General features: G+C 48.0%; 9 protein-coding genes across 9 annotated transcripts; 6 read left to right on the forward strand and 3 right to left on the reverse strand.

Moving 5' to 3' along the window:
• Positions 1 to 100: 100 nt before the first annotated feature.
• DEU56DRAFT_756188 (uncharacterized protein) lies at positions 101 to 1,082 on the reverse strand (the record flags this gene model as incomplete). Its single annotated transcript, XM_041349993.1, has 2 exons — positions 101 to 871; positions 984 to 1,082. 2 exons carry the CDS (start codon positions 1,080 to 1,082, stop codon positions 101 to 103), a joined length of 870 nt encoding a protein of 289 aa, XP_041208405.1.
• A 936-nt stretch (positions 1,083 to 2,018) lies between these two features.
• Positions 2,019 to 3,226, forward strand: DEU56DRAFT_912836 (uncharacterized protein; the record flags this gene model as incomplete). The annotated part of the gene is made up of 2 exons (XM_041357452.1): positions 2,019 to 2,049; positions 2,103 to 3,226. 2 exons carry the CDS (start codon positions 2,019 to 2,021, stop codon positions 3,224 to 3,226), a joined length of 1,155 nt encoding a protein of 384 aa, XP_041208406.1.
• Positions 3,227 to 7,740: 4,514 nt separating this feature from the next.
• Positions 7,741 to 9,077, forward strand: DEU56DRAFT_946471 (uncharacterized protein; the record flags this gene model as incomplete). The annotated part of the gene is made up of 7 exons (XM_041359044.1): positions 7,741 to 7,863; positions 7,909 to 8,102; positions 8,155 to 8,319; positions 8,413 to 8,526; positions 8,614 to 8,668; positions 8,723 to 8,872; positions 8,922 to 9,077. 7 exons carry the CDS (start codon positions 7,741 to 7,743, stop codon positions 9,075 to 9,077), a joined length of 957 nt encoding a protein of 318 aa, XP_041208407.1.
• A 250-nt stretch (positions 9,078 to 9,327) lies between these two features.
• Positions 9,328 to 10,057, reverse strand: DEU56DRAFT_736932 (uncharacterized protein; the record flags this gene model as incomplete). The annotated part of the gene is made up of 3 exons (XM_041348552.1): positions 9,328 to 9,633; positions 9,676 to 9,738; positions 9,788 to 10,057. 3 exons carry the CDS (start codon positions 10,055 to 10,057, stop codon positions 9,328 to 9,330), a joined length of 639 nt encoding a protein of 212 aa, XP_041208408.1.
• Positions 10,058 to 11,862: 1,805 nt separating this feature from the next.
• DEU56DRAFT_756192 (uncharacterized protein) lies at positions 11,863 to 12,544 on the reverse strand (the record flags this gene model as incomplete). The annotated part of the gene is made up of 4 exons (XM_041349994.1): positions 11,863 to 11,958; positions 12,026 to 12,313; positions 12,373 to 12,450; positions 12,515 to 12,544. The coding sequence occupies 4 exons, from the start codon at positions 12,542 to 12,544 to the stop codon at positions 11,863 to 11,865; spliced, it is 492 nt and encodes a 163-aa protein (XP_041208409.1).
• Positions 12,545 to 12,931: 387 nt separating this feature from the next.
• Positions 12,932 to 16,120, forward strand: DEU56DRAFT_946474 (uncharacterized protein; the record flags this gene model as incomplete). The annotated part of the gene is made up of 9 exons (XM_041359045.1): positions 12,932 to 13,085; positions 13,138 to 13,307; positions 13,359 to 13,472; positions 13,522 to 13,586; positions 13,637 to 13,809; positions 13,869 to 14,117; positions 14,165 to 14,869; positions 14,917 to 14,973; positions 15,030 to 16,120. The coding sequence occupies 9 exons, from the start codon at positions 12,932 to 12,934 to the stop codon at positions 16,118 to 16,120; spliced, it is 2,778 nt and encodes a 925-aa protein (XP_041208410.1).
• Positions 16,121 to 17,031: 911 nt separating this feature from the next.
• On the forward strand, positions 17,032 to 18,033 carry DEU56DRAFT_912842 (uncharacterized protein; the record flags this gene model as incomplete). Its single annotated transcript, XM_041357453.1, has 1 exon — positions 17,032 to 18,033. One exon carries the CDS (start codon positions 17,032 to 17,034, stop codon positions 18,031 to 18,033), a length of 1,002 nt encoding a protein of 333 aa, XP_041208411.1.
• A 441-nt stretch (positions 18,034 to 18,474) lies between these two features.
• Positions 18,475 to 21,424, forward strand: DEU56DRAFT_912843 (uncharacterized protein; the record flags this gene model as incomplete). Its single annotated transcript, XM_041357454.1, has 4 exons — positions 18,475 to 19,219; positions 19,262 to 19,460; positions 19,524 to 20,212; positions 20,262 to 21,424. 4 exons carry the CDS (start codon positions 18,475 to 18,477, stop codon positions 21,422 to 21,424), a joined length of 2,796 nt encoding a protein of 931 aa, XP_041208412.1.
• Positions 21,425 to 22,261: 837 nt separating this feature from the next.
• On the forward strand, positions 22,262 to 22,738 carry DEU56DRAFT_756195 (uncharacterized protein; the record flags this gene model as incomplete). The annotated part of the gene is made up of 1 exon (XM_041349995.1): positions 22,262 to 22,738. The coding sequence occupies one exon, from the start codon at positions 22,262 to 22,264 to the stop codon at positions 22,736 to 22,738; it is 477 nt and encodes a 158-aa protein (XP_041208413.1).
• Between the last annotated feature and the right edge of the window lie 768 nt (positions 22,739 to 23,506).

Here is a 23,506-nt window from a genome sequence, read left to right on the forward strand (position 1 = left end):
AGCGAAGTACATATGGACAATTAAACAGGCGAACAATGGAAAAAGGCAGATCCCACTACTACACAACTCCGAGTGCAACTTCTCTGAGCCCCACTTCACTTCAACAGGACGCAAGAAGCTCATCCACCTCCGACCCAGATCCGTCTTCCCTACGGGCAGCCTCATCACGGCATTGTGAACCTTGTCCTATGCAGGATATCCGTGGAATGAGCTCGTCGATGGGTCTACCTACCGGTGACAGGGTTCGTTCTAGATTGAATTTTGACCTCCAGGAGGGAAGTGGGACCTCCACAAACACCTTGAGTCTCTCCCGACGACGCATTGCACGAGCTACCACAGGAGCTCGTGCAGACAGCGGCCCAGGAGTAGGACGCCGTGCAGATAGCGGCCCAGGAGTAGGACACCGTGCAGGAGATGATCTAAGTGTTTGTACACAAGACAGTGGCCCAGGAGCAGGGCGTTGTGTGGGGGATGGCGCAGGAGAGCTGTCATTGAAGCCGAGGCGAGGAAGACCTTGTCGATCAGATCGACCATCAGCATACCAACGCCGCCCACGAGTGTGGTTGGAATGAGGTGCAGGCGCCTCCTCGATGATGACGGGCCTGCGGGAGGCCATGAGTTTCGTGAGGGCACTTTGTTTGGTGATGATTTTGACGGTGAGCAGGTTGTTCTTGAGGGCATCTGCAAACACTCGGCGCTCACGAAGCAAGAGGTCGTGTATCCCCTTGCTCCTTACGGAAGGGCGTTTCTCACCGGGCATCAGGACATTTGCAGGATAGTTCTGGAGGACGTAGCCACGACGGGCTAGCTCTCTTGGTAGGAGCTTCCACGGAAATGTCCCCTCTCGTCCTTCGAGCTTCCCTGCATCATTCTTAGCAAAAGTTTGAGAAGATGCCAACATCAAACTCACCAAGCAGCGCTGATAACCCACCGACGATACAGGGTATGTCGTTGAGGCTTCTCCATTCATTGGGGTCGCTCACCTGCCGCTTCTCCAACCACCTTTCCAAGACCGTCTCCACCGGCAAGCCATTTTGTACTGCAATGCGTTGGAGAAGAGAGTCTAGCTTTGCGAAATCCATGATTGTGAGGTTGGATCAGTGGTAAAGGAGGACCATCGCAGATGGGAATCATGTGGCTGTTGATCGCAGAAGGCCTCCCGCCATCGATGAAAGTAACTGAGTGCGATTGGTGACATTTTGGCGGCGCATGTGACTAAAGAGGAAATCAATAGTGTGTCCTGGAGACTCGCTTAGGTAAGCTAGTTGGACCGTCAATTTCCTGGCACTTGTACAAAGTTTTGAGCTCATACTACCCACCCTAATACCGTGAGCATCGATGGCAAATAAGCTGAGGTCTAGGTCTTGTTATTCGGTGGGATATCGGCTGTTCAATTCATTACCACCATACAAAGTTTTACTGACTCATCTTACCATTGTTTCAGGCCGCAGCGTCTGTTTGCAGCACGCTGAAAGGGTATGACTCGGACATGAAATATCTGTCTTCCATCAGTGCATTTCGGGCTCAGTACTAGATTTATTTTCAATCTGATTGCATCTTTCGGGCTCAGTACTAGATTTATTTTCAATCTGATTGCGTCCTTGTCAGTACTAGGACCATTAGTTACGAAACCCTCTCTGGAGCCTCGTGAGAGCCACAGCGATGATTGTGAGTGTATCTCTCTGACCCTCCACACCCTCGTCAACTATTATTCCTGAGCCTTCGTAAAATCATCTTGTATTTCGTATGTAGCCTCTGTATCAATGCTCATCTATCTCCTTTTAGTCTTGATGAACCAATGGGGTCGTTCTGCAAAGCAACACTGTGGGTATGCGTCTTAAGTATGACCCTTGGGGTACGTTTTATTTCGCCTTCAGTATTCCCCTCAATTTTACTTAGTATTTTTTACAATCCACCCAACAGACAGACCACCTCGACGTTACCCTCATCGAACATACCCCTGATCTGGTAAGCAACACCCTCCCGTGTTACTACTTGATATGATGCCTATGCTCACGATGGACTCTCGCCATCGCCTGTTGTATATAGGTACGCATGCCCATGTACCCAACATTGTTCTATCACTGACGTCTTAACTACAGACATGACGCAGAAATTGCCAGAAAATCCTTCTGCTGTTGACCAACGGCCATCTCCTAGTCCGAGCTACATGAGCTCATCTCCTGTGTCCTTTGACTACATCGAAGAACAGTTTGGTGGAGGTCGTCGATACAAATTACCGCCTGTCGAATTGACTCCCTCACGGCTGAGGACCAGACTCAAGGCCACAGAGCGGGACATTGGTATTGTCAAGCACGCTTCTGCCCGACGCCAGGCCTATCAAAATACCTCCGCCGAGGCTGGGCTTCCTACAGTTCCATTCAACCACATGGCGCAGGACGGTCCTTCAACTTCAACAAGCGAGACGTCATCACTTACATTGAACGCGGTCAACAGTCGTCACACCTCACCCTTTCCTCCACCACAAACTCCTGCACCACTACAGGATTTGTTTTATGGCCCTATGGACCAGCAGCCTCCTTGGATGGAGCAAAACCCATCTGATGATTTCGGCATGATGCAGCCTCATCCTTTCACGGCGGCTGGATTGCTTGGAGATCAAGCTCTTGGTATGGTTGGCATGGGCGACAAGTCGCTGTGGCCTGCACCGTCTGTGACTAATGTGCAAGGCTCTCAACCGATCAACACACAGAATGCGAGCCGCCTTGCACCTCTGCTTTCTCACACACCTTTTCATTTTCCCGCCAGTTCATCTGCTCAGTCTGTCATGTCTCGCGGATGTTCGCTAGATCCAACAGGCCAACCTTCTGTGGGATTTACGCAGAACTCATCATTCACTCTGCGTCCTGTGGCATATTTACCGCCTCAAGATCATGCTCGTCCTATCCCAGCCACGAATATCATCCCGCCAACCCCACTCCATGTTGGTGGCAGTAACACCTCTGCCGCCTCTGCGTCCACCAATAATGGACCCCCAAGAGACCCCAGTCCAAAGTTGGACATAGGGTACTATCCTCCAGCTACCACCCACCGCGTACGGTTCCCTGAAGAGAGCGAGCCCATAACGCACGGAGAGGATCAAGCAGTAACTGGCCGCAGGTCAGCCGAAATGAACACAGCCCTCGATACTGGGTTTGCGGACATCGAGCGTTACTTTCTTGAGCTCTCAGTCCCAGTGAAAACCCACTCTTCCCAGAATGGCTGAGGTTGCGTGAAATCGTCTGAACTGATCGAGACAATATCAGCACGAAAATGAGACTAATAGCACATGTGCGAATGTCTATGATTGTCTCAGATCGTTTAGACACAATTATTGCTTGCTTGCGCACATCACCCTAGATTGTCCAGGACCTGCTGATATTGTCCCAAATGTGCTAGCCGCACATCACCCTAGATTGTCCAGGACCTGCTGATATTGTCCCAGATGTGCTAGATGTGCGTCACTCTAAATTGTCCCGAATCTGCTGATATTGTGTGGATGCGGTGATGTACATTACAGGTAGACGGATACGATAAAACACAGCACATCACACCACCGTCCACTCCACCCAGTGCTCCGTTCATATCCGGACAATCGTTGTGCAGGGAGGTCCTGGGGGACGGCAGGATTGCGGGAAGTTGTTCAAGGAGAGTAGTACCAGCTGCGAGAGAACATAAGTAGGAGCAATGCTATATCAACTAGGCTCACCTTCGTGCCAAGATGATCAAGATAATGGAGAGATGACGAGGTCCAAAGATCGTTGCTAACGGGGCCACTCGCCAGCGGCAACCTGGTGGAGTAGTTGAGAGAATATCTGCAATGGCGGTCACATGAAAAATGAAATATTGGCAAGACATACCTTTTTCGCAGCGAGGTCATTGTACGACTAATTAAATGTATGAGCAAAAACTCGCTAGACAGAACACGACAACACACCATTCTCTCTGCTGCCAATAATCCGTCATAGTAGAGCTTGAATTCTGCCGCAGAGCCGTTCTTGGTACGAGCGAGCCATTCTTGTGCACATAGGTTTCTAAGAGGGACTCTATGAATATGTACAATGACACGCCACACCACATACCTTCCATTCTGTGCCTTTCCAATCTGCATCTTCCTCGACTTCTTCATCGGAGCAGAATTAGCAGTGGTGCTCACATCAGAGGCACTGGGCGTATCTGGTTCAGTTCTTATGGTTGGGGTTGTTGGCTGCAGGTCTTCGGAGGGGGAGGTTAGTGTGATAGTCGAGGTCAGGGCTGTTGGCCGCTGGTCTTCAGGAGGGGCTTGTAGCACAATGGTTGGGGCTGCCGGCTCCGGTTCTTTGTGGGGAGGGACTTCAATTAGCGGAGGTCCATTTGTAGCTTGGGTTGTTCTAAGTAGTAATAGTTAGCTTTTAAATAATGATGTGTTATTGCTATGAGACTTACAGTGGGTTTGCGAATTGTAATGGTCGTGCGCGGAACTAAGAATCAATGAACATCTGAATATGATATAGCTTGGATACTATAGACGTAAATACGTACTCTGGCAGGCTTGGATGGGCGCGTCTTCGCCAAGGGACTTGTAGGCTCCAGTGTAGAAACTGTAGTCATTTGTGATACATCGTCAGTATGAGGCTGCGACTCTGCCGGTGGTGCGTTCTCGTCTGATTCTAGAAGTTTCCAACAAGTAAAAATGGAAAATGAGTGCGAAAGGCAGGCTCATGCACGTACCAAGTACTTTCTGCTCCACATCTTCTGGTAGTGACGGCGAGTCCTGTTTGATAGCTACTACTAATGCAAATGGGTTAGACAGACAAAATATACAGTGGCTCAAAAAAGTGTCCGGATGTTTGTGTGATTTTGAGTAATTGGATCATAGCAAGCCAGCACCTAAATATAACATATTGGTATAGGGACATGTCTGAAAGCCCTACATCATGGCTCGAATCTGAGCTATGTAGCGTGGGAACAAACCCTTATATGGGCGAGATATGGTAATTCTATTCTTATGATTCATTCGGACACTTTTTTGACTTTATATTAAAATCACAAAATGAGAACATTCATACATAATAATCTTAATAAAAGTGGTACCATAATAATAATATGGTCTAATTTTAATATTATTTAAATATATAAACCCACTTAAAATCATAAAATTTAACATACTCATCATAAAGCCCATCTCCTCTGCTCAAAAGGATAATATCCTTGTTCTCTCTACCTCTGGTTTATCTATCAGGAATATTGCTTCCAAAACTGGTCTTGGCAAGTCTACTATTGCTACAGTTATAAAGAAGAACATACCAGATAAGGAAAATGTCAGAATGGGATGTCCTCCTAAGCTTACCCCACAGAACAACAGAGCTGTTGTTCATCAAATTCTGTCTGGCAAGGCTTCAAATGCTGTGTAAGCCACCAAGTTCATCAATTCCATTATCTCTACTCCTGTCTCCATCCAAACAATCAGAAACACCCTCAAGGCAGCCAACCTTAAGGCTGTAACCAAGAAGAAAAAACCTCTTCTCTCAGCAGCTCATAGGAAGAGAAGACTGGCCTTTGCTTTAAAGCACCAACATTGAACTGTAGAAGACTAAAAGAAGGTTATTTGGTCAGATGAAACAAAAATCAATAGAATGGGGTCAGATGATCAGGAATATGTGTGGAAAAGCAGGAGAACCCCTAGGAGAAAGAGAAGTTAGGGGTACACTGAAGTTTGGAGGAGGAAGTATGATGGTATGGGGCTGCATGGGGTGGAATGGTGTTGGGATTCTCTGTGAGGTGGAGGGAAGGATGAATGCAGAGCAGTACATCTCCATCCTAGAGGAGTGTCTACTCAAAAGCATGCAGGAGTCAGAAATTGATGAAGAAGACATTATCTTTCAACAAGATAATGACCCCAAGCATACCTCCAAGCTGGCCACAAAATGGTTTGAAGACCATGACATCAATGTTTTATTATGGCCAGCACAGTCTCCAGACCTTAATCCCATTGAACATCTCTGGGAATTACTCAAGAGACTACTTGCTGCCTATCAAGATCCTCCAAAAGGGCAATTTGAACTATGGGAGAGAGTTGCAGTAGAATGGGCAAAAATTGCCAAAGAGGAGTGTCAGAAATTGATAGAAAGTATGCCTAGAAGGGTTGCAGCAGTTATTAAAGCCAAGGGGGGCAACACAAAGTACTAGAATCATACAATAAAATTGATTTAACACAAAGTCAAAAAAGTGTCCGAATGAGTCATAAGAATAGAATTACCATATCTCGCCCATATAAGGGTTTGTTCCCACGCTACATAGCTCAGATTCGAGCCATGATGTAGGGCTTTCAGACATGTCCCTATACCAATATGTTATATTTAGGTGCTGGCTTGCTATGATCCAATTACTCAAAATCACACAAACATCCGGACACTTTTTTGAGCCACTGTAGTAGTCAATTGACATACCAGATATTTCTGAAGGTTTCTGCTTCTTGGTGGAAGTCGACACAGTGCAAATTAGTGGGTCAGCCTGAGAGTCACGAGTCCGTTTCCTAATCTTCATATCGTCAGTGGCATTGTTGATGTCATCAGTGTCTAATGTCTCGAGGTTATCAAAATCGATCATGTCGTCCACTGTCGGCTTGTAGGTCCCTTCGCGGATCAAGCGGCTGATATGGTTCCTACGCCAAGAGGTATAGCTTGCCGTTGCAATAGAATCACATTTCCAATTGCCGTCGCAGTAGCCGAGTTCAGGGAAGAATGTTATCATCTCTCGGTAGTACAGCTTGCTGGCGGATCCTGACGCAGCTCCCCAGCTTTTCGGTGCCTCTTTGATGTTCCAGATATCCACAAAGACCCGACGAGATGTGTGGTACGAATTGCTGAAATAAGCTCCATTGGAACGGGCCTGTTGTTCTTGTCGACGACAAAGTGCAAGGGATGCGACTTCTCGAGCTGGGTTGATGGCTTCTCTAGGTGTTTCTTCCAGTCTTCCTTTGTCCATATGAACTCGGTAGGGAAGTCGGATCGATTATAGGACGGGACACAGATTTCCTTTGCCTTGAGCATCACTGGCAGTGTCTGAGGGGCAAGGGTACTGAGGCTGGCAGCATCTGGAGCTAGAGTTAGAGATTCTGCGAGCTTAGTATAAGCGGTCCTGGTAAACAAGTAACTAGATGTCAGAGAATGCCAGTGATACAAAGAAAAAACTACGCACTGATGTAAATCCCGCTCGCGTGTCAGCATTTGGTTATCCATCCGCAGCTGTAAAATTTCACTGTGCAGGACTTTAATCTGTCAATAAACACACATATATGCACTCAAAGTCAGTACACTCATAAAAATTACTCTGTGGACCAGTGGTGCCGTTGACCTGTTCATCAAGGCGCATATATGCGCTCATAAGTCCATTTGCTCCCTAATAATAGTGTGTTAATTCTTACTAGTAGCTAGTTTGTAACAAAGACATGACTTACCATAGTCTCATGCCCACTCAATTCAGGGGGGCCGGGAGACATCATATCTAAACTGCCTGTAGAATGATTAGGGATATTAGGGTATGGTGTTTCATAATTGTCAGATGGTGTAAAGTTATTATACTGGGGAAAAGAATAAGACATGGTTGTGGTGGTATAAGAGAAAGACCTTAACGCGCTCGAAAACGCGCTCACATGACCCACTTGAAGTCTGGGGATATTCTGGAAAGTTCCGAAGTCTGGGGATATTTCGTTAAGTCCTCGAAACGTAGGCTTTCATATCACTCTAATTTAATACCCTAATGCCTATCATAATCGACACTGTCAGAATTCTCGAGGACATTATTTTCCTCGATATTGACAATGTTGTTCCGTCCTGGGACACATACTGCTTCGCACTCGATGTTGACTCTCCTGGACGCAAGGTAAAGTCATCTGTTATTTTCAATGCCTATCTCACACATATGCAGAGAATTGTTTTACGCTTTAAAGATGCCCAGATACTCAAGTTGAAAAATGGTAAGGACAAGGAAGATAATTCTCAGGTATCGGAAGACAAGCTTGAAGAAGAGTCGGTGGTCGAGACATCGGAAGACGAGTCGGAGGAGGAATTGGTGGTCAAGAAAGAGGAAGAAGAAGACAAATGTCCCCAGGCCATTCCTCTGTACAATTACGGTGCCCCTATTTTACTGTTTACTTACCTGTTTCTCTTGCAGCAGCGCCTCTCCATGTAACCTCCTTAGCAGGCGCCTCGAAAACCCCAACCCAGATCCAGACAATCCCACTGTGCCTTGGCGCTACCTCGTGCGTCCAATTGGTGCATCTCATCTTAGTGCCAAAGCGGAGAAAAGAGATGCTGATGAGCAGGAGCTCCAGCAGAGGTTCACGAAGCGGCGTAAAGTTTAATTGTGCCGCCACTCTTACTTGCTGCCGCTCTTACTGTACTCTCACTAATGTATTTCTTGTCATGGTAGCATTAATATTGCAACACGGTTCTTGAAACATATCAATAGAACTACTAAATGGGTCTGCGCTGTTGCATCGCATGCCCTACAGCCGTCAACACCGCAAGATATATCGTTTCGAAGGTACCGTTCGCGTAGAACTAGGTGGAAACAGCCATGAACAGGTGAAGCATTGTGAGGAGATGAACCTGCGAGATACCTTTGATACAGAGTTACTGCTCTCAACACGCTATTCGAGACACTGTTCACCCTTTGCAGGACTATGGTGCGTGTTCGACGGGAAAGCGCTGTGACTGACCATGCTGATACATCTGTAAAGGATCCTTCTGTTCCCGATGCACGATCAGTTCACTTCCTCATCTTCCCTGACATCAAGGAAGAGTACTTGCCTATGGTGCACACGTCCCTCACCTGTCGCTCGGTAACACTCAGCAACTCTCTCTATTTCGCACAGGCGACTCAAACCTGGGTTAGTACTGTTCCTTGCTTTGCCTTGCTTGCACTCACGTGTTTCGCAGACTCGGTCATCTTTGGTCTCAGCGCTTAGTCGAATCATACCAGCGTCTATCGTCCCCCCACCACTAAGCCCAGGACCTCAACCCGAGGACATATACCTTCCTTTAGCAAACCTGATCAGTGGCGTTGGTCCTACGCTCCACGCAACAAGCTTATAAGCATGTATCTGCTGGACCCTCCAATTCACTTGCCCCCCTCCCACACCCGGCACTTGACCTTCTTCTTATCGTGTCGCTACCTCCACCTGACCCCAGACGCCCAAGAGTACCACTCATCCCTTGCGCACAAGACGGGAAGAAATTGCTAGGGGGGTATATCATCGTGGCGGAGGTAGAACAATTAGGGGGCGGCGCATTGACCACATGATACAAAATTATAGTAAGTCTCTCTGCTACCACCTGTTCCCGTCTACTCATCCCCGTCTCCTTCATCTTCTGTCTCCTCGTCAACAGTGAGCAAACCAAGCCCTGGCTTTTCAAGCAGAAAAAAGCGATCCTCTTCGACTCCGGATGGGAGTACAGGACGGTGAGGTACCATAGCTACCACTGAGTGGATTGATTTCACGCTGACAAGTTGTAGTGCCTGGTCACCATGATGTTGGCATGACCAGACAGTCTGTGAAGACTTCTGGAGTAGTTCTGGGTCTGGGCGAGAATAAACTGAGACCATTGCGACTGTGATGAACCGATAGACCCCGTCCTCATTGTACTCTAGCTGTGTACCATTTTCGTCCTCGCCTATATCATCTTCGTGAACCTTCACTGCAAGCTGGGCGTAGTACAGCACTTCTGCAATTTCGCTCCTGTCATTGATTGTGACCTGAATTTGTGGTGAGAATCTGCGGTGTAATGTGAGTTAGGAGAATCACCTTGATGTTTCGTGCCATGCGAACTTTCTCTGCAGGCTTGAGTGTCTCCTTCCATGCACAGCGAGCAACCTGCCCATTTGGAAGGCGCAGTCTCGCCCAGCGCTTGAACTTTGGAACAGGTGCATCCAGGAATCGACTAATCAATCGCAGCTCGGCTTCACCGGGACGATAGCTATATCTGTCACGAGCCCTGAGGAGAACGTAACCGCCCCCGAGATTGACAGAATGATTTGGAAGGAGGCCGTCGGGTGGTTCTAAGTCGGGAATCATGACTTTGAGGGCATTGATCTGACAGCGGCGAATGGCAAGGAAAGTTAGGTTCGTAAATGGATTTGAAGGCTGGCGTATTTCCATCCCCAGCATACCAATGACACGTTCCATGGTCCACTGTGCATAACACACAGATGGACCCGATCGAAAACCTTCAGCTGCTAGATGATTTGCCTGGTGAGCACATGGCCGAATGAAATGGATTCGGTCTGCCCGTCGCTGATAATATATGCATTCGAACTCGTACTCCCATTCACAAAAGCACCTGTGAGCCTCCTGTATGTCCTCGAACGTGAGGCTATGCTGACTCATGATTCGGACGCCTCGCACAAATTTGCAGAAGTTTTGCCAGTATTTGTCAGGCAAGATACCATAGAGAATACCTGGGCCAAGGCCCCACAGCCATAGGATGAACTCCCAGGCTTTGTAGTAAGTGTTAATCTTTTCAGCAGGATTGCGTGGGGGCCGATCAAATGAGCCGGGGAGGTATCGTGCGCATGCAGCTACAGTGGCACCGTGATCCATCCAAACAGCCTTGTCCCGGAATACTGCCCAGTCCCATAGGTCTCTATTATCTGAGGGATCGCACCTCATTGTGCCACGCCACAAATCAGTGAAGAGCGAACCCATATTGGGGCCCTCAAAGTGCATGATATTGGGGGTGAAGCATTCAGGAATGCCAAACATGCGGTTGGGCAAGAGGCCAAGCAATATGCTTGGCTTGATGATACCTGTTTTGAGTCGCTGCTGATTATACTGGGCTGTTGTTGTAGCGGAGACGACACGGTAAAGATTGTCGACATAGTCAGAACATGGTGATAAGGAAAGTTTGTTGATATCAATGTCATCGTGATCGCATCCGGAAACAGTATAGTCAATAGGCTTGAGGAGCACAGGGTAGTATTGCGGCTGCCCAGGCTTGTGACGTCCCTTCAGACCACAATACATCCTGCACCCGTTCTTCCCGGTATGCCCAACCATCGAGCTCAAACAAAGTAAGCCGGGGCCATCCGCAGTTCCAAATGCGAAAAAGAGATCTGACGTAAACATTCGGTCCTTGGATGCATCCCATATGCGAAGCCCTTCCTTCTGCAAGCCCACGAGATGGTGTAGACCAGGAAAAAGGAATGATTCTATGAATTTTGGCTTATTAGGCCCAGGTATGATTCCGCCCGGGAGGATATACTTTTTCTTGTAACGTAGATCGGGAGAGAGATTAATGATGATCCAAATGTATATCCAGCAATCGGACTCCTTGCTCTCGTAGAGTTGGGCGCCATCAATCGATAACATGAGAACGATATCGTTGTGTTGGATTTTGCCTTCATTGACTGCTTTCAGATATTCTGTACCCGTAATGATGTCATCGTATGCAGAAAGCTTGCCATCACCCAGTTCGAGCTCTTCCAGGACACGTTTTGTGCGTTCATCACGATAGCGCATGTTAGCCGCTCCACTAGGGTCTCGGTAGAGCGTCTGGAGTTGTGGACCGATGGGGACTGTGTGAAACACCTTGACGGGTGACTTAACTTTGCCATTAGAGGCGTCGTATTTGATCTGATCATAGCGATAAGAATGACAATGAGGACAGCGGTCGAGAAGTGCATAATCTCCTGTGAAAGCTGTGCAGCCCTCCGCACACATGTCATCTATGATGGAATCAATCCCGCTCATCTGCGCCACAATACGTTTGATTTCATGGTGGGAAGGAAAGACTGTGTCTGGGTAGCATCGTAGGACAGCTTTGCGGACATTATTGTATGCTTCCACTGCAGAATGTTCAAGCGCAAGATAGGTTTCGATAGCTAGACGCAGATGGGGGTCCTCAATTTTAAGTTGAAGCTGCGGAGGGTTTCGGAGACGATCAAGAGCATCTGGATCAAGTGGCGAGAGACTGTCATCTAAAGTGGACCGTCGAAGAGCCTGAATAAATGAAATGGATTGCAATATATCTTTGTGCCCGCCGACACTCGCAAGACGTTGAATTTCATCCAAATCAACATCTTGTATGGTGCGCCGGTCCTCGTCACCAACAGGAGGGTCTGGCAGAGGTGCAGGATTGCCCTCGTCACCAATAGGAGGGTCTGGCAGAGGTGCAGGATGGTCTGGTGGAGGTGCAGGATGGCCCTCGTCGCCAACAGGATGGTCTGGTGGAGGTGCAGGATGGCCCTCGTCACCAATAGGAGGGTCTGGTGGAGGTGCAGGATGGCCCTCGTCACCAGTGAGAGGGTCTGGGAGACCATTATCATTGTAAAACTGTACAGGACATGCCTCGTCAATAAATCAAACAACAGTTGGTAGGTAATTGACTTTACCTCATCTTCTGGAGCATTCTCATCGAGAGTCATATCCACGTCACCGCTTTGAATTGAGCGTGCGCGCTCTCTTGTTAGCTCCGCTAATATATGATCACATTTATTAGAACATTAATGCTATTGACAATAGTTCCTGACTCACTAGAGGTACTTGACGAAGCAATTGGAGCATCGGCTTGTGCTCGAGCGACTAATAGCGCTTGAAGGTCTGGAGTCCGTGTGTTTGCACCACCGTCCTGGGCTTTTAAACGGTAATATTGAGCTTTGGAGACCGTTTGAACGCGGCCCTTGCGCATGACTTGATACACTTTTGGTGGTGGCATGCTACTAGTAGGCGAGTGTGTTGTGATGGCGGAGCTGTTAGGTGCTGGATGCAGCGTGCAACAATGTGATAATCGATATCGCACAATTTCAGACCAGTTCTATTATTAGCATCAACTTCGCCAGCCAATCTCAGACAATCTCAAAGGCTTCTCAAATTCACACACAACCTCAGACAACCCGAGCCATTCTCAGAACAGTGGGTTTTCACTGGGTCTCAGTGTCCACCACCCTCCCCATGCACCAACTGGTCAACTTATACCTGAAGTCTCGAGGACGCAGTGTGAGTGGCACCAACTACTGGAATCTTTACGCGAATTACTTCAAGGACCACATGCAAGATGAGCTCGGCCGCATTGGAAAAGAGGTACCAGAAGGCAGTGGGACGCCTAGTAAGTTCATGTGAAACTACAACATGATACTGCATGCTCACATCCTTCACAGGTGCGACCTTGCGGACACAATGCTACGAGAAATTCAAGGACACCTTTCCAGACGCCTATCAAGACATCCTGTCAAAGCACGAGGAAGTATCTCACCTGGGTTCATCTCCCCAGACCATAGCCCAGCGCGGACAGGCGTTCCAAAGACACTACCGAAGTGTGATGAGCATTGTACGTAATTGCTGCCAAAGTATCGACATTTTTTGACACTTGTTGTTATAGCTTCAGTCCGGCTCCGCTAGATTCGGGTTTGAGGGTGCCGTTGTACTATGTGGTAAGATTGTTAATGAAGACGCTTCGCTTGGCCATTCTTACAGCACATCTGGTGCTGCTGGTGTAAGCTCATTTTTATTTCAAATTTCCACATGTACTCAGCAACTCGCAGTTCTGGGAAACGCGATGCCGTGCCAGCGATGACGCGATCATTGGTCATCTCAAAGCCCATGTGTAGTGAGTACATTTATGCTCATGCTACATAATGCTTACATGGCCCCAACCAGTAACACTACATTGCTATCTGCGATCGAAGAAGCATTTCCAGAAACAGAGGACGATAGCCGCAAAAAAACGACTCCAAGCCTTGCCAACGACGTAGACCAGGCTTCTGACGTGGTGGAGGGACGACGGGAGGATGGCTTGAAATTCGTGAAGCAAGAAATCACCAAGCAAGCTGGTATGTGCAATGATTACCATTTATCCTCATTTGGACTGACATGCCCCGCATCGCACCAGCCAAATTTGGCTGCACAATCAACAGCGGGAAGATCTTCCCTTGGAAACTTATGCCGGCCGCGCTCATGGAAGCCAATCTCAGGATCCAAGGATATCCTGCACACAGATGCATATTTCCCGGCGAGGCTCACAGTAAACTTGCGCTAAACAAAGGCATTGGGGCGCTGATGCAGAAGGAGATCACTGCGCTTGTTGATTCTTTGAGGGCGGGCACTATGCACATCACCCAATTTCCCCAGGAGGATCGATGTACGTGTCATATTATGGTAACTATGTTATACTTACATGATATATAGTGGCTGTGAGCACTTCTCAGAAGGCCGTAATCGAGGGCGAAGCACCTCCGCCTGAATGGCCCCAACATGGTGCACGATGGTTGTTCCTTGACGGTCACACTGATCACAATGGGCTCCCTCGCCTCAAGCCTAGTACAGCAACTACGAAGGTCAAAAAGGGTAAGGGTAAAGCACGCGAGTCCCCTACACCCTCCGATGATGAAGGTGTGGATAATGATGATTCAGTTGGAACTTCCGCGCCCAAGGCCCTACCTCGAACAATTCTCCGAAAGCCTAACCCTAATATGCGAGTCGAAGTTGTACCTCCACCATCACGGCCTTTCAAAGTCGTCCGACCTCCGCCATCGCGTCCTTTCAAAGTTGTTCCAAAGCCACCTGCAACTCGGAGTGAGGTAATAGAATTTACGTCCACTGAAGAGAACTCCGTGGATGAGTCCGACCCTGAGTACGAGGAACCAGGACAAGGAAAGAAAAGGAAGCTGAAGTCCGCGAATACATCACGTGGGTTTAAGAAGACTGCCCTGTCTACTGAAAAGACTAATTCTCCAAAAGTGGGGAAGAAAGGTGGGTGGGGTAAGAATAATGTCCAACCCAAGGCGCCTCCGCCTCCCTTGTCAACCTCGAATACTTTCCCCATGAAAGGCGGTCTGCTATCGCCTTTAACAGTGGGATCATCGACCGATGGTCTGCCATCGCCAGAAAATAGTGAGTACCATGTGCGTCTGTCTTAATATTTGCTTAAAGTTCGATAGGTGAAGTCGGTAAAGCAATGCGTCTCCGAGACGGACCTTCTGACGAGTCCAAAAAGGGTATTTTATTTTGTTTTATCCCATTGATTCCATGTGATTTAATTTATATACTCTAGAACGTGTTAAACCACGCCCACTCACCAAGGTCTCTCGGGTGGTGATGAACCGTGGCCTTCGTATGGTGTACGGGAAATCGGACTCTGGGTCTGACGTCGCCAGGAGCATGAAGGCTGATTCTGCTACCACAATGGGCGCCATCCCCGAGGCTACTGGTTCAGCAAATACTCAATCTGAACTTTTGGAGGAAAAGTCTACACAGCGGGTGAAGGATGAAGTAGTAGGAGGTATGGAGGAAGAACTACCCCCAACCGCCCCATTGAGTGTTACTGTTCCCAATGAGCAGCCTGTTCGTGACTCCGACACCCCTCGTCCCCGCACTCCTCGTGAAACTCAGGACGAGCGTCCACATGATGCCCCTCGTGACGACATTCCCCATGATGCCCCTTGTGACAATCCTCGAGACGGTCGTGAGCTTCCACGCAACCCTCTCCACGACCCTCGGGATGGTCGTTACCCTCTCCACGATCCTCGGGATGGTCGTGACCCTCTCCGCGACCCTCTCCGTCATGAAGACACTCGAAGTGCTGTTCGCAACCCTCCATACAACCATCGTGAGGTCGTACGTGACCCTCGCGATGGCCTTCGTGATTCTTGGGACACTGATCCTCGTTATCCGTACACCCGAGGGTACTCAGGGTACTCGCAAGAACCTGTGCGTGGCCTCGACCGTGACACTCTTCACCCCCGTGATGCATTCTACCACCGCAATTCTCGCAATTCCCGCTACGGTCCACCCCAAGATCCTTATGGATCTGGTGATATTCGTGTAGAAAGTGACTTGAATACTCGCGACAGCTCACCTGCGTCCGAATTTCATGATAACTATGGTCCTGGTGAGCGCAAACGCACCTACCCAACCCGATACAGGCCCCGACGCGATGACCTCGATGAGCGCGGGCAATCGCTAAGTCCCTATCATAGTCATCCAGTTGGTGGAGGGCATTACCGCGAGGGTGGATACCCCCAAGGCCCCAGCAGGAGATTCCAGGATTCAAGATGGGATGAAGATGACTATGGTCATGATGCTATACCACGAGCATTCAGTCGCGATCTGCCCAATCCCCTGAAGCCTCCTCCTGCTACTTAATGCCCTCCTTGCTGCTCAAGCGTTTTTGGCCGTTTTCAGTTGATCTGTTCTTTTCGCATCATGTGTTGCTCATGTCTGGATTTGTCGTATGTTTACCTTGTCGTTGTCTCATTGGCGTCTCGCACCCGTGTTATACCCCACCTACTTTGCTATCTACTACACTTTGTACTCGGTTTTGTCAATATCAGTATAGCGGCTCCTCCATAGCCTGCTGTTGTCTCCTTCGAAGCGAGATCATTGAGAAGCTTGCCCGAATCTGATATGTTTCCGTTAATCAGAACATTGCAACATGTTGATTAAAACATAAGAAATGTACGAGATATCTGAAATAACATAAGTACAAGACAAACACACTGACTTGAACATATGCGACAAAAATAACATAGGCACCAAGGGATCGAATAACATAAGGGATGTCAGATACCCTCGACGAGCTCCTCTTATTTAAAATAACTAGCTGGTGGCCTCGCGAACTTCACACACGAGCCTCAATCTAATGTAAGACACCCTCCCACAAGGATGGAGGTCTTCGCGGCGAGGTCCAAGAGGATACTCTGAAACCTCTGCAGTAATAGAGCGGGAGACTCTCTGGAGAGGGTGGCTGGAGTGGGTGGTCTCAGAGACCAGTTTCGCCCTACATGAAAACCGGGTCTGAGAGACCGTGAGAACGGGAGGATAGTGCTGCCAAGGGTGTGCGCGACTGGAGTATCGCTCTGGAACATTGTCAGTCGATATACAATGTTTTTGCTCCGTGGAATAAAGTGTCTGGGGAGATGCAAGATATATCTCTTCAATATGATAGAGGATGGTTAAACCCCGACTTGGCCAAGAGATGGATATCTGTCTACAAACTTTGCCGTCACACCAACCAAAAGCGTCACACATTCCAACTCGCTTTCACACTATCAGCCATGGCTTACTCCTCCCCGGAGAATATGAGGCTCGCAGCAACTATGTTCGCGTTCGCTGCTATTCCCAAATTCTGCGAAGTCCACTCCCCTGGATATGATCTATATGACCTCTCCTTCGGAATTATACCCACAGAACATCATCTCCACAAGCACATCTCCTCGTATCCCACATTCCACAATAGCCCTGAGGCGTCCTTGTCTAGTCACCCTCACGAGTCATCTCGCGATTTTGGTGCTCAGCAACAGGATCTCTTCCAATCACAGTGTCTGTATGAACAGACAAAGGCAGTCAATGTCCTTCTTGATTGTTGGCCTTGCGATTCCGTCCCTAGGCGCGCACTGGAGTGTCTCAGCAGTGCTCGATATGACAAGCCCAACCTCACAGCTACCCTTGAAAAACTATATTCGAACTGCTATCACAATCATCGTCTGAAGATATATTTAGATCAAGTGCAGAGTGTACTTGACGAAGCGAGACAAACCCTCACGCCACCCGTCAACTCGAAGCAACCATACGCATTTACTCCAAGCAACTCAACTGTTGTATCAGTTGTCACCACTGTCCTTACCGAACACTTGTTCAAAAAGCCCGCCCCCGTTATTACATTACTTTCGGATCCAATCACACATCCTGAAAGTCCTGTCTCACTGACCGACAATTATTCTGGTGGCAGGCGTGATTCGACTCTACTGAAGCACGTCATCTCTTTCTTGCGATCTCGACCTTCATCCGACAAATTTGGTCGCCAGTATGCTGAAGATCTAGATGACAGCAGAACCAATCTGGATAATGAACAATCACCCATCTCCCCGAGCCCAATCCCAACAGTCGACACGTTACAACATCACCTTGCACGTTGTAATGAGCTCTATAGCAACACTTTGCGCAGCTTGGAAGAACACCTAGCTCCCTCAGATGTGACAGAGTGGAGTTTGTTCAACTCTGGGCAATGGCCACGTATTACCGTTTCATGCTCGGGCTTCTCGCCTCCGTGTCAATGACGCCTCTTCACGACTCATGGAAAACCGCTTTGACCAATTTTGCTCACATTCTTCTTCGGTTACAACGATCACAGCGACTGCTGAAGCTGGCAAATAGTGGGGACCGCAAGGAGTTTATAAATGAGCTAGTAAACGACGGCTGCCAAGAAGTAGATGGTACGCAAGGATATTTGGACTGGCTTCTAATTCAGGTATTTGATGGTCGTCAATAATCAAAATACTCGATCGCTAACGATACTAGACAGAGAACCGATTCCTTATCCGCCCCATGCAAGCCAATGTGGCAACCGAGATGATATCCCCGAGTTCTGGGGACAATGCCGCCCTGCAGCTTCACATGGGGAGGGAAAATCGTCTGTGATCGTACCTGTCTGTTGTGCTGCACTAGCAGATGGCAGCAGGCTAGTACGCGTTGTCGTGCTAAAGCCTCTGGTTGTGCAAATGTTTCAGCTACTCGTGGAACGACTCGGTGGCCTTACCAACAGGCGAATTTTCTACCTGCCATTCTCGCGTTCTTCTCCAATTACTCCTGAACATGCATCAACTATCCAGTCACTGTTTGAGGAGTGCAAACACATTGGCGGTGTCCTTGTCGCACAAGCGGATCATGTCCTCTCTTTCAAGTTGATGACTGTGGAGCAACAGCTTTCCTACACGAAGGCAAACAGACAGCCCTCGACTGAATCTGCCACATCCGTGCTGCAAAGTCAATGGTGGCTTGATACATACACTCATGATATACTTGATGAGAGTGATGAACTGTTGCATGTTCGTTTTCAACTTGTCTATGCTATGGGCGACCAACAGCAGTTGGAAGGATATCCCGACCGATGGACCACGACACAACAGGTGTTGACTCTCGTGGCAAAACGTGCTCGTTGCCTGCACCGAGATTTTCCTCTTGGAGTAGAGTTTCAGTCCGGTGCTGTCGGAAGCTTTCCACGATTCAGAGTCCTAGACGTTCGTGCAGGTGAAAAGTTGGTTCAGCTGGTTTTTGATGACATCCTTGACGGAGAACTTCCAAACTTCGCTTTCGAACATGTGCCACTTCATATAAAAGACGCCATCCGCAATATTGTCACTAAAGCCGACATGGACGTGCAGTGTCTTGATCAAGTCCGAAATTACTGCACTGGGACCAGTCTGTGGAATGGACTACTACTCATTCGAGGTCTCCTTGCACTCGGTATATTGGTATCTACATTGAAGGAGTGGTGATGGCGCATAGATTACGGCCTGGATCCTCGACGCACGATGCTCGCTGTGCCATACCGAGCCAAAGATATTCCCTCTTCCAAGGCAGAATTCGGACATCCAGACATCTCAATCGCCCTTACATGTCTTTCATACTACTATGCAGGGCTTACTGAGGACCAGTTAGCTACCTGCTTCCGCCACCTGCTGAAGCAAGACAATCCCGCATTGGAGTATGAGACGTGGACCAAGGGATTACCTCCCAATGTCCTTCCAGAAAACCTGTGATACCTCAGTGGAATCAACATGCGGTCTGCTGAGCAGTTCAATGCCTGTCTGGTGCCTCTCTTCGGACAAACCAAGGCTGTTGTAGACTTCTTCTTGGCTCAGATCGTTTTTCCAAAGGAAGCAAAGAGATTTCCCCACAAATTATCTTGCTCTGCATGGGACCTCGCAGAGCGAAAGTCTTTTCCTACTACTGGCTTCAGTGGAACAAACGATTTGCGTTACTTACTTCCCACTTCCATATCGCAGCATACATTGGCACACCAGCGTGGCACAAACGCCAGAGTTCTCACATACCTTTTGCAACACGAAAACGATCACTACAATTCACATGCAGCTGGTAAAGGCGCTCGGGAGCTCCTTAGGGTCATCGCGGAGCAGTCGCCAGAAATACGGGTCTTGCTCGATGTGGGTGCACAACTGCTTGAATTGCAGAATGACGAGGTGGCGGAGATGTGGCTAGAAATCAACCGAGATGTTCAAGCAGCGATTTATTTCAACGAGCACGATGGACTTGTGGTGCGCACTCGGGATCAAGTTGTAGAGCTATTCACTGCGTCTTGCTATGCTCAGCAACTAGATCAGTGTGTCTTTTACCTGGATGATGCACACACCCGAGGAACGGACATCAAGTTGCCTCTGGGGTTACGCGCAGCTGTCACATTAGGACCAAAGGTCACTAAGGACCGACTTGTTCAAGGTCAGGATCATATACATTTAATTTGTTGCGTTCATTAACATCTTGACAGGTTGCATGCGCATGAGAAGGCTCGGTCACGGCCATTCAGTCATGTTTTTTGCGTCTCCAGAAGTAGATCACAGCATCCGGGACGTCAACAACAAGGGCCTTGCTGAGGACATCCACGTGTCAGATATCCTTGTGTGGGCAATGATTGAAACGTGCGCGGACATACGCTGTCATGCTCCACGGTGGCTTCAGCATGGCATGGATCATAAATCTCGCTGCTGTTCATGGTCTTCATTGTTATCCGGCAATATTTCTCCTGCTGAATTTGCCAATTCATGGCGTCAGCCAGAGTCCAATCACTTGGAAGGGCTATATGCCCCAGCTCTGATGGGTGACTCTGCCCCACAGACATTTGTAGAAGAAGATCTTTTGGGAAGATTCCACAAGCTGGGGTTCGGTATTTTGCCTGAAAACCGCCTGGACGAAGAGCAAGTGAGAGAAGTGGTGAATGAAGTCGAGCTCCAGCACGAGGTTGAGAGGCCGCTGTCGGTGGTACCTGCAAACCATATAATTGACGAGGACGTCCGGTACTTCATCCGAACAGGCTGTATTCCGAAAGGATCGGGTGTGTTCACCCCAGTTTTCGATGTTCTCGCCACAACTTCGGCTGCCATTTCAGGGAGGCAGCCGTGGACCCATCATGTGCTTGCCTCGAAGGATTTCACTACAGTTCTGGCCAGCTTCTCAGACAAAACAGACAACTACATTCGCCCAGTCAACTGGATTCTTTCAAGCACAGCGTCTGGTGTGCCAGTGTTGGTCATCATTAGCCCCTTCGAGGCTAACGCCTTTTTACCAGCAATCTGGGCAAGTACGCAAGTTCACTTGCACATCTATACACCACGTGTCACCAGAATGATGAAGTCATGCGATGGCTTGCAACTTTACAGTATACCATTGCTCCCCACGCAGTGGGTGCCGCATGAGATCCTGATCCTCCAGCTCAATATCTTTGCTGGACAATTATACTTTCCTCATCACGGTGCATATGTGAAACTGTGTCGTTTCTTGGGGATCTACACCGCGGATCTCGAGGGCCAGTGTGCCTTTGAAGTTCAAAATGATGGGTTCATTAGGCCAGAGGATCGGCCTCCTTCTGTGAATCAACCCGACATCTTCGAACAATCACCTATCCCCATGTTGAAAGCACTTTTCAGTATATGACGCAAGGGAATGGGGTATTTGCCCACACACATCAGGAAGTTATTGAGCGCTCGACGGTTGACAAACGAAGACTTTGAAGAGACTGCTTGATTGGTAAGTTTCTTTATGATTTTCTCAAGTCTAACGCTCATTCACGCACTCACCTATAGACTACTGCTCAGTGGTTAGAACGTATAGAGATAGGACGTGGCGATCTTTAGAACTCTTCTAGTTTATGTATCTTCTTTGCACTTCCCTGTTAAACCTGGCCAGCGATATCTCCCGCTGTTCAACATATCGCTGTCGACTTTGAATTAATTGCTAGCTGACGCACATACTGCAGTCACTTTACCCTTGATAGAAACAGACAGCCCAGGTTGAAATATCCCTGTTCCTAACAGGCCAGCGGATGCGGGCCCATCAATAAAATGTTCTGTTAAATACAGGTGGGCCCACGTCAAGTGTTTTACCTGATACAATCAAGTGGGCCCATGGTATGTGGTGTAGTAGATAAGCATAGACATTTCGGTAGACAGTGTATGGTAGGTAGTGGATGTATGTGATAAAATCAGGCGGGCCCGTCGTAAGTGCGTATGTGATACAATCAGGTGGGCCCGTCGTAAGTGCGTATGTGATACAATCAGGCGGGCCCGTCGTAAGTGCGTATTTGATAAAAACAGGTGGGCCGGTCAAAGTGTGTTTGTGATACCAACAGTGGGCCCATGGTATGTAGTGTAGTAGATAAGAAGTCAAAAACATTGGTCGAAATTGGGCGAAATCAAAAACACCGGTCAAGATATCTCCAAAATCCAAAGCATCGGTCGGGATATCTCCGAAATCCAAAACATTGGTTGAGATATGACCAAAGTCAAAAACATCGGTCAAGAAATCTCTGAAATCCAAAACATCGGCCGAGATATAACCAAAGTCAAAAACATCGGTCAAGATATCTCCAAAATCAAAGACATCAGTTGGCATCAAAAACATCGGTTGGCATCAAAGACATCAGTCGGCATCAAAAACATCGGTCAACATCAAAAACATCGGTCAGCATCAAAAACACTGGTGAACATCAAAAACACCGGTGAACATCAAAAACATTGGTCAGCATCAAAGGCATCAGTCAGCATCAAAGGCATCGGCCGACATCAAAGACATCGGTCGGCATCAAAAACATCGGCCGACATCAAAGACATCGGTCGGCATCAAAAACATCGGCCGACATCAAAGACATCGTTTGGCATCAAAAACATTGGCCGACATCAAAGACATCGTTCGGCATCAAAAACATCGGTCAACATCAAAAACATCGGTCGGCATCAAAAACACCGGTGAACATCAAAAACACCGGTGAACATCAAAAACATCGGTCGGCATCAAAGGCATCGGTCAGCATCAAAAACATCGGCCGACATCAAAGACATCGGTCGGCATCAAAAACATCGGTCAAGATATGGCCGGAATCCAAAACATCGGCCGAGATATGACTGAAATGACCGAGATATGCCCAAAATTCAACACATTGGTGATAATGAAACAAATATTATGATTAACTTGACATTCGCCCCACATTATTCCCACACCCCATATTTTCGCAATTTTGCCCACATTACCCCACAACACCAAAGACATTGCCCATTTTGGGAATCTCCACAATATCAATTATTCCCACACCCTCCTAATATCACTGCAGCTTCACCATTATACCACAATAGCTTCCCCTTCATATATTAGTAGTAGTTTGGTATATATATGTTCAATATAATTTAATAGACCGCTTTTTTTGTATATTTGTATGCCTGCTCCTCCTCCAGGACCCTTTCAAAAGGATGTAGGACACAAAACATTCTCGCACTTTTGCCCCTTTGAGAGGGAAGTGTCCTAGGGCATTTAGAACATGTTTAGTAGTATATATGAGGAGATTGCCAACTTTATTTGACCCCCTGAAGCGCCCTGCATCCATGTATATGGCATATATACATAAAAGTACAAATTTTGTTCCTATTGCTTATGTCTAGGTGAATAGACCTTGAAATTATATCCCCATCATCTATTCAGCAATAGAAACAATGTATCAGGAGCCCAGGATCATAGTAGAATCCC

Source organism: Suillus clintonianus (genome assembly GCF_016758775.1).
Source record: "Suillus clintonianus strain FC179 chromosome Unknown DEU56scaffold_36, whole genome shotgun sequence".
NCBI lineage: Eukaryota > Fungi > Basidiomycota > Agaricomycetes > Boletales > Suillaceae > Suillus > Suillus clintonianus.